At 43.7% G+C, this 14,444-nt stretch overlaps 1 protein-coding gene across 1 annotated transcript in view; it reads right to left on the bottom strand.

The window, feature by feature from the left end:
* Nucleotides 1-7,962: 7,962 nt before the first annotated feature.
* GNG4 (G protein subunit gamma 4) overlaps nucleotides 7,963-14,444 on the bottom strand; it is a 31,681-nt gene continuing 25,199 nt past the window's right edge. Inside the window, exon 3 of the mRNA XM_004372799.2 lies at nucleotides 7,963-8,091. Within this exon, the coding sequence (XP_004372856.1) occupies nucleotides 7,963-8,091 (129 nt within the window). The remainder of the gene's footprint in view (nucleotides 8,092-14,444) is intronic.

The following is a 14,444-nucleotide window of genomic DNA, read 5'->3' as shown; positions in this document are numbered from 1 at the left end:
ATTATTATCACCCCTTTGAAATAGCAAATTTGAAGTTTGCAAACTTTGAAATATAGGATTGACCTCCCACTTGGCTGCTGCTTACCACGGCATCTAGTCTTCCCTGCATGTCATGAGGTCCCTTCTACATAAAAAGTCTTAGGTTGTAGTCATGTACAAAAAAGCCAGTCATTTTGATGTGTTAAGTTACCAGGGTGTGATGGGTGCCCGGAACATTCTACTTTCTCTCCTTCCAGCAATGCATCTTTGATAAATGACAGATTGACATAGTGGGCAGCTGAACAGGTGGGCAGAGGAGAGTTGGGGCATTTTGGCAGGTGATGCTGAAGGTGGTCCTGTTTCCACAACAATCGTTAACAAGGCAAATAGAGTTAGTCCCTGTTTATTGAGCATATATTATGTCCCAGTTAGTGCCAAGTTCTTATGTTATTTCATTTAATCCTCAAAAGCCCTCCATGAGATAGGTGTTATTATCCTCATTTTATTAAATGAGGAAACTAAAGTTTAGAAAGGTAGCAAAGCTAGTAGGGGCGAAGTCAGGATTTGAACTCAAGTCTTAACTGCAAAGCATTGCCTCTAACCACTCTGATTTTTTTTTGGGGGGTCTATTAAATACTTACTGGCTCAATCATTATTTCTCTATTAAATGGGGCCTCTCCTTTCTTCTTGCATTTTTCTGGTTCCTATGTAATTTTAAGAACCAGAATGCTCCTTAGAAGCAAGAATGGTGAGATTACATCTCACATACTTTGGACGCATTATGAGCAGGGATCAGTCCCTGGAGAAGGAAATCATGCTTGGCAAAGCGGAGGGTCGGTAAAAAAGAGGAAGACCCGCAACAAGATGGACTGACACAGTGGCTGCAACAATGGGCTCAAGCATAACGATTGTGAGGATGGTGCAGGACCGGGAAGTGTTTCGTTCTGTTGTGCATAGGGTCACTATGAGTCAGAATGGACCCAACCTCACCTACCAACAACAATGTAATTTTAACTAAAGAGAGATGTGACTTTGTAGAGCTGCACTTCCAATGTTAGAGAGCAGTAATGGCTAAAATGAAACAACTCATTATTCTATCAGGAAACAGGTATTGTAAAAGTGACATCCTCTACAAAGGACTGAACTCATTTATTCTATGCCAGGGATTGGTTTACACTTAAAATTGAGTTGAATGAATTTCTTAATTTTCTTAAACGCACACACGCAAACACACAAAAACCAAAATAAAATAAAATATGATAACAATGCAAAAGCTCCAAGTAAATGATCAGAATATTTTCAAAAGATTTGGAAAGAAAAATCAGACAATTAACACTTGCACAAACCTGTCCGTGGCAAAAATAGGTCTCTTTTCTCCCAGAGACTTAAATACCCCCTATTCCAAATAATGGGCATTAGGCATGAATGAGACCTACTAATGTTACCTTTATGCTTCACGGGACAACGTTTCTTTCCTGTTCAAGCTGTGCTTTTATTTCTTCCCCAGAAGTGGCCCTCCCCTGGCCTTAATTACCACAATTAAACCGCTGTGCAGCACCATAGTGCTAAGGTGCATTTATAGCATGCAGGTGCTTTATGGCTTTTAAACGGCAAGTAAATGGAACCATACTATAAAATCAATAGTGTGTTTCAGGTTCCCTAGTAGCTTTTTGTTTTGGTAAATGGAGTTCAGAGTTGATGAGAGAGATTTTTGGCTTTTACACTCCTCGGTCTAACAGCAGGCAGTGTGGTGGTGGTGTTACAAGGACTGATTTGGATTGAAATCCAGCCACTTAGTGGTTGCTTGGAGTCACTGGGTAGTGCAAACAGTTAATGTACTTGGCTGCTAACTGAAAGGTTGGAGGTTTGAGTTCACTCAGAGGTACCTTGGAAGAAAGGCCTGGTGATCTACTTCCAAAAGACCAGCCATAGAAAACCCCTGTGGAGCACAGTTCTACTCTGACACACGTGGGGTTGCCCTGAGTTGGAGTCAACTCCACGGCAACTGGTTTGGTTTTTGGTTTAGTGTCTGTCCGGCCTTGAACAAGTGACTTAATTTGAACCTCAGTTTCCTCCTATACCTATGAGGCATACACATGTACAGAAAGCGAATAATAAATCTCACAACTCTTGTAAGGATTAAAAAATTAACTGCTTTGCAGAGTGCCTGGCACATGTGAGCACTCAACAATTTCCTTCCTCCTCTTTTCAGTTCTACTACGTCTTATAGGGTCGCTATGAGTTGGAATCGACTCGACGGCAACGGGTTTGGTTTGTTTGGTCTCTTGGTTAGGAGCTCTGGTGGCGCAGTGGTTAAGTGCTCGGCTGCTAACTGAAAGGTCAGCAGTTCGAACCCATTAGCCTTTCCATAGGAGAAAGACGTGCCATAGTCTGCCCTATGGGGCAGTTCTACTCTGTCCTATAGGGTCGCTGAGTCAGAATCGACTCGATGGCAATGGTTTTCCCTTGGTTGCTCTTTCACAGAGCCTTCTGAGGGTTCAAAATAAATTGGTTAGCAGCTAACAGCAAACCCCCAAGGAGAAGCACTGAATGTCAAAAAAAGTAATAGTAGCACTTATGCTCATTTACTCAGACAATACTTACTGAGTGCCTATCAGGTGATATGTTAAGTGTGGGAGACACAATGATTCGTAAAAGCAAGGCCTCTGCTCTCAGAGTTGCAGTGGTGTCGGGGGGACACATCTTCACTGAGTAATTGCATATACAAATGTAAAACTGCAACAAAGATGGGTCCATAAAGGAGAGGTTTGTACACCAGGGGTCAGAACATACTCGATGGCAACTAACAACAGGCCTATAAACAAATTTGACCTGGTCAGAGACGTCAGGGAAGGCTTGAGCCTTCAGTAATGCTTGAGTTGAGATCTAAAAAATAAGTAGATGTTAAGCTGGCAAAGCGAGGAGAGAAGAGTGTGCTAGGCAGAGGAGGCAAGAGGTACGAAGGCCCTGTGGCAGACAGAACAGGGCTAGTAAAGTAGGCTTGAATATGACTAGGGTGGATGGAGCACAGGGTTTTGAGGCACAGTGTGGTGTGACTGTGAGGCTGGAGAGTAAGTAGGGGCCAGAACATGCAGGCCTTTGTAGGTCGCCCTATGTCGTCAGCGAATCCTTGAAAGTAAATGGTTACAATAATACTGGCATATGTTTAATTACCACGCATGGCCTTAACATTTTTAAAGTTAGTAAATTACTTACAACTAAAACAGAATCAAATGTAGGGATTTTATTAGGAACCAGCTGAGATGTCAGGCTGTGACCAGAGGAGTTGACACTGGTTCATCTACATTTACCTCCAGAAGCGTTAAAGTCACGCAGCACCCAGCTTACCTGCCATCACTGCTTCTCTGGCCCACACCCTCGTCCTGGGAGGCAGAGCAGTGTACCAGCAGGGGACACAGCTGAAATGTGGGGTTGGATAGGGAGCTTTGTTCTGATCCTCCATAAAAACCACCCCAAAGAGCCAGAAGAAATGGCAATGTAAATAAAGTCTGTGTAATCTATTAACCAGGTGCCATTTAGTCAATTCCAACTCATGGTGACCCTATGTATGCCAGAGTAGAACTGTGCTCCATGGAGTTTTCAGCGGCTGATTTTTTGGAAGCAGATCACCAGGCCTTTCTTCTGAGGTACCTCTGGGTGGATTTGAACCTCCAACCTTTTGGCTAGCAACTGAGTGCATTAACTGCACCACCCAGGTGTAATCTATTATCCATATTCTTCTTAGGTCAAAATGTTAGTTGCTATCACCAGTATTATTATTTTAGTCTCAACTTTGAAAAGCCACCGGAACAAACTTCTGACCTTCAGTGTGCTCACCTCCCATGGCTTCCTTGCAGGAGGCAGCTGACAATCCATCGATTCATTGCTGAGTTCCGTGGGGACTGGAGTAATCAAACGTAAGACTTTTTGACTCATGTATCAGGGGCCCCAGCATGAAGCCACTCTGTGATCTCCCTGGGATTCAGCATGTCAGAGCTGAAAGAAGGAAATGGCAGTTCGCTTGGTAGCCGAGAGCATGTGGGACAGCACCGGGAACCCTCTGGAACAATTGGAGGTTTGAATGGGGCTAGAGCTTCCCAGGAGTGGGAGCAGAGCCAAAGGAGCAGCTTGTGACACCAGCTGTGTCTCCAGGCTGGTGTGGCCTGGGAGGCTGGGGTTGCGTTTAGAAGACAAGTCATCACAGGGCAAGATGGTGTTTGATACTAGGACTTTGTGGCAGGCTAGTCCCTCTATTCATCCCTGATGGTCGGAAGGCAGGAGAGGCTGAGAGGATAGCATTTGCCTCATCACAGAGAGGTTGATCCAAGTGGGAAATCCCAATAGGATTCCTGACTGTTGTCCCGGAATACAAATTCCACAGTGTGGCATTCCCATGTCCTATTCACAGGGAGCCCTCAGCATAGTGCTCGCTGTGGATGGTATTTTGTATTTCGACATGCCTATCTCAATGCTGCCAAGCACTCTTAAATTGCCCTGCTAATGCTGTTATATCTAAAGAGTGAAAAGTTGAGCAAAGTGCCAAAAAAGGAAGAAAAGTTTTTTGGTTATTGGCCACAGAAACCAACTTTTTATTGAAGTATAACATACTTACAGAAAAGTGCGCAAGTCATTAAGCATACAGTATGAAGAATTTTCACAAATGGAATACACCCAGGCAGCCAACACCAGATCAAGAAACAGAATATCCCAGAAGCTCCCCTTCTGGTCACCATCACCTCAAGAGAAATCACGATCCCTACTTCCAACAGCATAGATTGGTTTTGCCGGTTTTGTACTTTCTATACATGCAATCTTATAGTATGTATGTATTCTGCCTTATCTCGCTCAACATTAGGCTTGTGCGATTCATCCATGTTGTGGTATGTAGTTGCAGACCATTCGTTTTCAATGCTGTGTAGGATTCCATTGTGCAAATATACCATAATTTATTCATCCACTCAACATAGGCATTTGGGTACTTTCTAGTTCGGGGTTATGATGAAGAGTGCTTCTATGAACGTTCTAGTACAAGTCTTCTGGTGAATATATATGCACACATTTCTGTTGGGTATACACCTAGGAATGGAACTGTTAGGTCATAGGGCACGCACATTCAACTCAAGCTATTTCATGGAAGAATAAGGAATTTAATTGGATGCAGCCTAGAGGATCAAATAATTGACAAGAAGCTAGAAGGGGGAGCTAGGAAGGTGGGTGGGAGCCAAGACAGCTCTGTGGGGCCAAGGAGAGGAACAGGAGTGGTCTGCCCAGGACTCTGCCAGCCCTGAATGCCATTGTCAGTGGACACCACCATCCCTACAGACTGCCAGCCCTGGACACGACCGCAGGGATCAAGAAATTAGTCTCATATCCTTTCGTTTCTGTGTCACTTGCTCAAGGTTCACAGTCCCAAAAGGCAAGTCCAACTAGCCCCTCCCAGGTCACTGGCCACTTCTGCTGGTGCAGCGCTGGCAGGGGGTGCATCTGAGAGAGACGATCTCCCTACCTCAGCTCCCACAGGGGAGGTGGCACCACATCCCACCAAATCTATACACAAGGCGTCATCTTCCCAAACAGGAGCGGAGGTCAGATGTTGGCCAGCAAAGTGAAAACCAAAAATGACAAGTGTGCACTGCAGGCACACTCCATGTGTGAGCAGGTTTTATTTCATTCACCTTCCAATGGCTGTTAAAAGGGACAAGGGCACTCACTCACGGGTTTGTATACCTCCTCTGCCATGGGCATGAGCCTGTCCTTGACGAGGGGAACACTGAGTTCTTGGGACATCTTGGGGGGAAAGAAGCCATACACTGCCTTAAGCTTAGAAGGCAGAGGTGTAGCAAAGGACAAAAAAGCATCCCTTAGAAGAGAGGAGGAAAAGGAAAAAAGGAGAGAGTAATGGTGGGCAGAATGTGGAGGCATGGTCAAAGGAAAAACAAAGAGGAGAAGGCTTCGTGGAAGACAAAAAGCAAATTTTTTCGTGGCCTAATTTCACTGAGCATCTGTGCTGTCCCACTTTCCTGGCTTCTCTGATGTGCTTTTATGGATTGTGCTTTGCCTTATCAGGTTAATGATGTTGACACGGACAACAGAAGAAAAGGACGCTGGTCATAAACCAAGATACAGAAGGATCTGGAGTCTTATTATCACACACAGCATACAATTCTTCCTGAGCTTGAGCACGCAGCTTCCTAATAACACTGGCAGTATCAGTGAGCTTTAATGAAGCCAGGTATGGGTTTCAATAAAAGAATCAAAGAATTAAAATGTACTAAAGCCATTTACAAGAGGAGCAAGTCATTAATTGATCTGAAAATCATATTTGCTTCTTTGTAGGCAATTTTTCATTATTCCTCCAACTAAACCACGCTACCTTTGAAGCTGTTGCATTCTTCCCTACATTAGATCTTGGCAGTTAGTACATTTATATGTTTTAAATAATAATCAGAGCTTTAATCTATGTAGCACCTCTCTATTTATCCCTAGACAGAAAGGCAGGAGGAGTAATTACCATTATCTCCAGTTTGCAGATTAGAACATTTTAGGCACACAACAGCTACATCCCTACATCCCACGGTGCTGCTGTCAGAGCCACGGGGAAACTCAGTTTCCAAACAAATGGCACCAAGCAAACCTAGACAAAGAGCTCTCTACCCCTGCGCTGCAGCCTCCTCTTTCATCAGGTGTGGTAGGATTTTTCAGGCGGGCCTGCAGGTTTGTCTCAGAAAACCAAGAGCTCATTTACTGAGGTCTAGCCTTTCCCCCGGGATCCAAGTACTGTCTTCTGGGAACTGCCAGAATATGGGGTCAACATGCTGCCTACTGGTAAAGAAGGGAGGAGTGGTGTGCAGCTGAGTGGACCATGGACAGTGCAACACAGGGTGTCTGTAGGTGGACCTGCTTGGCAAGCGGAAAGAGAACAGCTCAGGGGTTAAGAGAGAGGATTCTGGGGCCAGACTTCTGTGCTCAAATCCCAGTTTTCCTGTTTACTATCCATAACCTTGGGCCAATGACTTAATCTCTCTGTGCCCCAGTTACTTAAGCTCTGCCTCAGTTTCCCTATCTCTAAAGCAGGCACACACTCATGGGATTGTTGGAGGATTGAATAAATGTATATGTGGGAATGCTTAGACCAGTGTCTGGCACATAGCAAGCTGTTGCCATATGACTCACTGCTCAGGGCAGGGGCTGCTCTGGTGAAGCCCCACAGGGTCTCGGGCACAGGACGGGCACTTACTAATGCCAGACAGGAGGGAGCAGGCAAAGGTGGCATCTGGAGAGGGCACATCACTCCCTCGACAGGTCTGGCAAGTCGGCCAGAGCACACGAGACAGACAGCTGTCAAATGTGCTAAAATGCTCACCTAACATCTACATTTGTTGAAGGGTTGCCTACAAAAGGGTCAATAACAAGCCATGGGAAAGCAGGGGCAAGGACCCCCACAGTAGGAACATACAGTCCTAGGAAGATACAAATTGAGAAAACCATTCCAATCCTCTGGATTGTTCTCTCTGAACAGGGTAATGGAAAAGCAGGAAGGAGAGAAATTTCCAGAACGGCTGTCTCCCAGAAAGGAGATGGAAACGTTCCCATATATTTCTGTTGCTCAAAATGCTTTAATCTGAAACAGAATTACTTTGAATGGGGGAATCTTGGGCAGTTTTCTTTCCAATAAATTATCCACTGAAATGTACTAACTTTATGTGTTTGAACTTGGAAATTGATGTTTAAAAATTTAAACCCCTAAATCTGTATTTGTTTTTACTTGGTACATTTGTTATTTGGCTAAAGAGATGTCTATTTTCTTTATCAATAATGAAAATGAAATGGAATGCAATGCAAAAGAACAAGTGAAAAACCAGGTAAACCGGGGTAGTGGTCCTGGGTCGGGGCTATGAGTGGGGCTCACTAAGGCTCAGAGCATGCACGGTCTCTACGAGGGAGCTCACGGACGGACATGGAGACATTTCCTCACACATGGAGTTACAGGATGGTACAAAAGAACTTCTTCTCTCGGAAGGGGTTTTCTGACACAGGCACTGGGATGATGAGGGGGTCTTCCCGTACGTGGGCTTCACAGTACGCCAGCAAGTCCGCTGCTGCCTGGGAGACCTGCGAGGAGAGAACAGCACAGGGGATGGTGAGAGTGGTCCAGTGAGGATATGTCCCCGGACAGCCTCCAGCCTGGAGGGAGGGTCCGTGCACACCTGGGGAGACAGGCTTGAAATGGGCCTCCGAGGTAGGAGATGCTGCCCTGGGATGACGCAGGTCAGCATCCAGAGGGGAATGGGTTGAGTAAAGGGTCTAGGCCAGTAGCCTCACAGTTACTCTGCTAAACCATTTCTAGAAGGATAAAGCACAGTGCCACCCTGGCCATGCCAGTATAATTTATTTTGGTGTCATTGAAATCTACTCTCCTGGCCAACATACCAAAAAACAAAAAACCCCCAGTTGCCATGGATTCTGACACATGGCGACCCATGTGTGTCAAGTAGATCTGTGCTCCATGGGGTTTTCTTTTACTTTTTAAAAAAATAATATTTTATTGTGTTTAAGGGGAAAGTTTACACAGCAGACTGTTGTTGTTAGGTGCTGTCGAGCCAATTCCGACTCATAGCGACCCTACGTACAACAGTAGGAAACATTGCCCGGTCCTGTGCCATCCTCACAATCATTGTTATGCTTGAGCACAGGGTTGCAGCCACTGTGTCAATCCATCTCACTGAGGGTCTTCCTCTTTTTCGCTGACCCTCTACTTTACCAACTGTCTTAGTTATGTAGTGCTGTTATAACAGAAATACCACAAGTAGATGGCTTTAACAAAGAGAAATTTTTTCTCTCACAGTTTAGAAGGCGAGAAGTCCATATTCTGGGTGCCAACTCTAGGGGAAGGCTCTCTGTCTCTCTGTCAGCTCTGGGGGAAGGTCCTTGTCATCAATCTTCCCCTAACGTAGGAACCCCGGGACCAAAGGACGCGCTCTACTCCTGGTGCTGCTTTTTTGGTGGTATGAGGTCTCCATAAATCTCTGTTTGCTTCTCTCTTTCAAATCTCAAAAAAGACTGGCTGTAGACAAAACCTAATCTTGTAGATTGAGTCCTGCATCATTAACATAACTGCTGCTAATCCCACCTCATTAGCAGCACAGAGGTAGGATTTACAACACATAGGAAAATCACATCAGATGACAAAATGGTGGACAATCACACAATACTGGAAATCATGGACTAGCCAAGTTGACACACATTTTTTGAGAGGACACAATCCAATCCATAACACTAAGCATGTTACATCTGTCTACAGGGACTGGTCCCTCCTGATAGTAGGTGAGACAAAATCTTGCCATCCTTGCTTCTAAGGGAGCATTCTGGTTGTACTTCTTCCAAGACAGATGTGTTCGTTTTTCTGGCAGTCCATGGTATATTCAATATTCTTCACCAACACACAATTCAAAGGCATCAGTTCTTCTTCCATCTTCTTTATTCACTGTCCAGCTTTCACATGCATATGAGGCAACTGAAAACACCATGGCTTGGGTCAGGCGTACCTTAGTCCTTAAAGTGACATATTTGCTTTTAAACACTTTAAAGAGGTCTTTTTGCAGCAGATTTTCCCAATGAAATGCCTTGGGTTCATGACTGCTGCCTCCATGGGCAGTGACTGTGGATCCAAGTAAAATGAAATCCTTGACAATTTCAGTCTTTTCTTCGTATACCATGATGTTGCTTATTGGTCCAGTTGTGAGGATTTTTGTTTTATGTGGAGATGTAATCCATACTGAAGGCTGTGGTCTTTGATCTTCATCATTAAGTGCTTAAAGTCCTCTTCACTTTCAGCAAGCCATGAGTCTTCCTCCAATTCTGATGCCCCGTTCTTCTTCATATAGTCCAGCTTCTCAGATTATTTGCTCAGCATACAGATTGAATAGGTATGGTGATCGGATACAACCCTGACGTACACCTTTCCTGATGTTAAACCACACAGTATCCTCTTGTTCTGTTAGAACAACTGCCTCTTGGTCTAAGTACAAGTTCCCCATGAGCACAATTAAGTGTTCTGGAATTCCCATTCTTTGTAACATCCTCCATAATTTGTTATGATCCACATAGTCGAATGCCTTTGCATAGTCAATAAAACAAAGGTGAACATATTTTTTGGTATTCTCAGCTTTCAGCCAAGATCCATCCAACATCAGCAATGATATCCCTTGTTCCATGTCCTCTTCTGAATCTGGCTTAAATTTCTGGCAGTTCCCTGTTGATGTACTGCTGTAGCTGCTTTTGAATGATCTTCAGTAAAATTGTACTTGTGTGTGATATTAATATTGTTTGATAATTTCTGCATTTTGTTGGATCACCTTTCTTTGGAATGGGCACAAATATGGATCCCTTCCATTTGGTTGGCCAGGTAGCTGTCTTCCAAATTTCTTGGTGTAGACGAGTGAGTACCTCCAGTTCTGCATCCGTTTGCTGAAACATCTCAATTGGTATTCCGTCAATTCTTGGAGCCTTGTTTTTTGCCAATGTCTTCAGCGCAGCTAGACTTCTTCCTTGAGTACCATTGGTTCTTGATCATATGTTACCTCCTGAAATGGCTGAATGTCAACCAAGTCTTTTTGGTATAGGAACTCTGTGTATTCCTTCCATCTTCTTTTGATGCTTCCTGCATCATTCAATTTTTTGCCCATAGAATCCTTCAATATTGCAACTCGAGGTTTGCATTCTTTCTTCAGTCCTTTCAGCTTGAGAAATGCTGAGTGCGTTCTTCCCTTTCGAACTCTAGGTCTTTGCACATTTCATTACAAAACTTTATTTTGTCTTTTTGAGCTGCCCTTGAAATCTTCTGTTCAGCTCTTTTACTTTATCATTTATTCCTTTTGCTTTAGCTATTCTATGTTCAAGGGCAAGTTTCAGAGTCTCTTCTGACATCCATTTTGGTCTTTTCTTTCTTTTCTGTCTTTTTAATGACCTCTTGCTTTCTTCATGTATGATGTCCTTGATGTCATTCCACAACTCATCTGGTCTTCGATCATTAGTGTTTAATGAGTCAAATTTATTCTTGAGGTGGTCTCTAAATTCAGGTGGAATATACTCACGGTCATGCTCTGGCTCTTGTGGACTTGTTCGAATTTTCTTCAGCTTCAGCTTGAACTTGCACGTGAGCAACTGATGGTCTGTTCCAGTCAGCTCCTGGCCTTGTTCTGAGTGATAATATTGAGCTTTTCCATCGCCTCTTTCCACAGATGTAGTCAACTGGATTCCTGTGTATTCCATCTGGTGAGGCCCACATGTATAGTCGCCGTTTATGTTACTGAAAAAAGTTATTTGCAATGAAGAAGTTGCTGGTCTTGCAAAATTCTATCATGTGATCTCTGGCGTCGTTTCTATCACCAAGGCCATATTTTCCAACTACTGATCCTTCTTTGTTTCCAACTTTTGCATTCCAAACACCAGTAATTATCAATGAATCTTGATTGCATGCTTGATCAATTTCAGACTGTGGAAGTTGGTAAAAATCTTCAATTTCCTCATCTTTGGCATTAGTGGTTGGTGCATAAATTTGAATAATAGTATTAACTGGTCTTACACAGCAGATTTGGTTTCCATTTAACAATATCTACACAAATTATTCAGTGATATCGGTTAATTTTTTACAATGTGTCATCATTCTCATTCACTCCGTTCTGGTTGCACCATTTTCAGTATGCTAATTTCCCTGCCCCCTTATCTTCGCATTTTTGCTTTAAAGTAATTTTTGACCATTTGGTCTCATATAGATGGTCTTTAAAAGGAGCTCATTACTTATGGGTGATAATATTTAATTAATGAGCCAATCTGTTATTTAGCTAAAAGGTGACCTCAAAAGATAATGTTGGTTTAAGGTTTAAAGAGTATCTCAGGATGATTGTCTCAGGGAGTCCTCTAGTCTCAATTACTGTAAGAATAGCCTCCCAGCTGAGGTCCAGGAGTTCCAGAAGAAAGGATGGGTGACACAGGGTAGGGCTCTGATGAGTACCACTAAGAAGATGAGGTTACAGCTCATTTCACTGTGCACTGTGTCATGTGCTTGGCAAACACATGGCCTGTGCATTAACTCATCCTGCCAATTAGATTGTCCCACCTGTAAGTGCTTATTAGAGGCTTACAGGCAGGGGTAAGTATACAGAAGTCAGATGAAATCCTTTTAGTACACTTCAGCGTCTAAAACTTCTCCAGAATGATAAAAACACTCCACAAATGAATGAAAAAAAAAGTTTTAATGCTTCCAGGGCATGCAAGCCACACACTTCCCCTTCTGGATTTTTAAAACTGGCTCAGCTTCCAAAATTTAAAAAGATTCTACTTCTGATCTCCAGTCCAGACTTTCGCAGTGGCTGGACTCCTACAAATAATTCCAGGAGAGATATACGATGAATTCTCCCCACAAATAAATCAAGTAGAAATTGGGCAGATGAGTCAGCCTAATGCCTGGCAAAGCCTACATTTGCTGGGAGTGTGGCACGGAGAAAAGGGTACCAAAGAGCATCACGCTTCTAGTTCCAGCTCTGCCCCTAAGCTGTGTGACCTTGGGCAAGTAACTCAATCTCTCTGAGCTTCCATTTCCTCATTTGTAAAATGTGGGAAAGGTAGATTTCTTTAAAGTCTCTTTTATCCTAATAGTCTACGATTCTACCTCTAATAGCACTATGTTCAGTATTTTAGATCCTGAATAAATGTAAGTTGAGTTGAGTGCGGGTGTTTGAAGTGTGTAGTGGTTTACAGGACACCCCATACAGGAATCTTCTAGGTGAAGCAGAGGCCATATATATAAGCCCAGGGAGGACCAGGCCTGCAGGGGACCTGTGAAGCTGTCACAGGGAACTAGAGCACAGGAGCAGGGAAGCTGACCTCTGAGGCCCTCACGGCTGTAATGAATACACACCAGGACAGGAGTCACGTAGGGAGTATGTCAGGCACAGATCATGGGTCCGGGCCAGTTGAGCCCTTCATGCAGCGTCATTGCCACCATCTTCTGAACTAAAGCCAAGTGCTCTCCTCAGCTGCCTAAGTCCTGACCTCTCTCCCTCCACTACCGGCTTCTCACCATGACCAGAGATGCAGATGCTGCTGGGGTATCCCCCGTGGCCTCTGAATTCATCCAGTGACCCCTCTGGCAATCAATGCACTGCTGTCCTGGCCAGCCCACACGAAAGGGTTGTTGTATTAGGACTGACCATTGTCCTCTAACACCCACCTAACCCCTTCTCTGAGGTGTTCTAAGTCTCGGTCCTTGACTTACGTGAGCTCTTCCTGGTGGTTCATTTAAGAATGTCTTGTCTGACTATGATCCCTCTCAAGTCTTCTAATTTCCATTTTCGTATCTATTTCATTTTTTGGACATCCTCCAGTTTATTTCAAATTCTCTATAAACCTTATTATCTCATTCAGGAAGTATTTACTGAGTATCTACCTTTTAGCTCATTGAGAGGACACAGGGGGAAGATTAAGGCATGATTTTTGCCCTCTGGAAGATCTGAGAAGACTCAAAAATTATAAAGTTAGCATAATAATCAAAACCCAAACCAAACCTGTTGCTGTCGAGTCGATTCTGACTCATAGTCACCATATAGGACAGGGGAGAACTGCTCTATAGGGTTTCCAAGGCTGTAATCTTTACAGAAGCAGACGGCCACATTTTTCTCCCTTGGAGAGACTGGTGGGTTTAAACTACTAACCTTTCAGTTAGCAGATGAGTGCTTAACCACTGTGCCACCAGGGTTCCTTAGCATAATAATCAGTATGTGCTAAAATGGCACAAGAGCATAGCTGCATTCCACTATAGTTCCATGAAGAGAGGCAATGTGACACAACATGAGTTGCCGTGGAGTGTTTATCTCAATTCATGGTGTCCCAGTGTGTGTCAGAGTAGACCTGTGCTCCATGGTGGCTGATTTTTGGGAAGTAAATGGCCAGGCCTTCCTCCTGAGGTGTCTCTGGGTAGACTCAAACCTCCAACCTTTCGGTTAGCAGCTGAGCATGTTAACCATTTGTACTACCCAGGTATTCCAGTGGGCAAGGTCTAAAACCCAGCCCAGTCCCACATGGTGCCGTTATCTTGGTAAATCTGCCACTTTATCCAGAGGTGAGTCCTCAGCCTTATGGGTCCAGAAACATGATTTTCTAGTACATTGAGAATGGATCTTCTCTTGTGGCAGACTCATATTAAACAAGTTCAAGAAGATACCTGTATCAAACCATAATAAAAATAATAGCTAACATTTACTGAGTCCTTATTATGTGCCAGGCACTGTGCTAAATGAATCATGTGTATTACCTCATTTAATTCTTCTGATAAGTACTATCTCTTAAAGGTATTTTACAGATGAGGAAATTGAGACACAAAGGTTAAGAAACTTGCCCAAAGTCATTCATCTAGTAAGAGTTGATGCCAAAATTTGAACTTAAGAAGTCTGGCCACAGAATCTGTA

This window comes from Trichechus manatus, unplaced genomic scaffold, assembly GCF_000243295.1.
Source record: "Trichechus manatus latirostris isolate Lorelei unplaced genomic scaffold, TriManLat1.0 scaffold00021, whole genome shotgun sequence".
NCBI lineage: Eukaryota > Metazoa > Chordata > Mammalia > Sirenia > Trichechidae > Trichechus > Trichechus manatus.
Note: the sequence above shows the minus strand (reverse complement) of the source record. Positions and strands in the feature narration are given on the sequence as shown.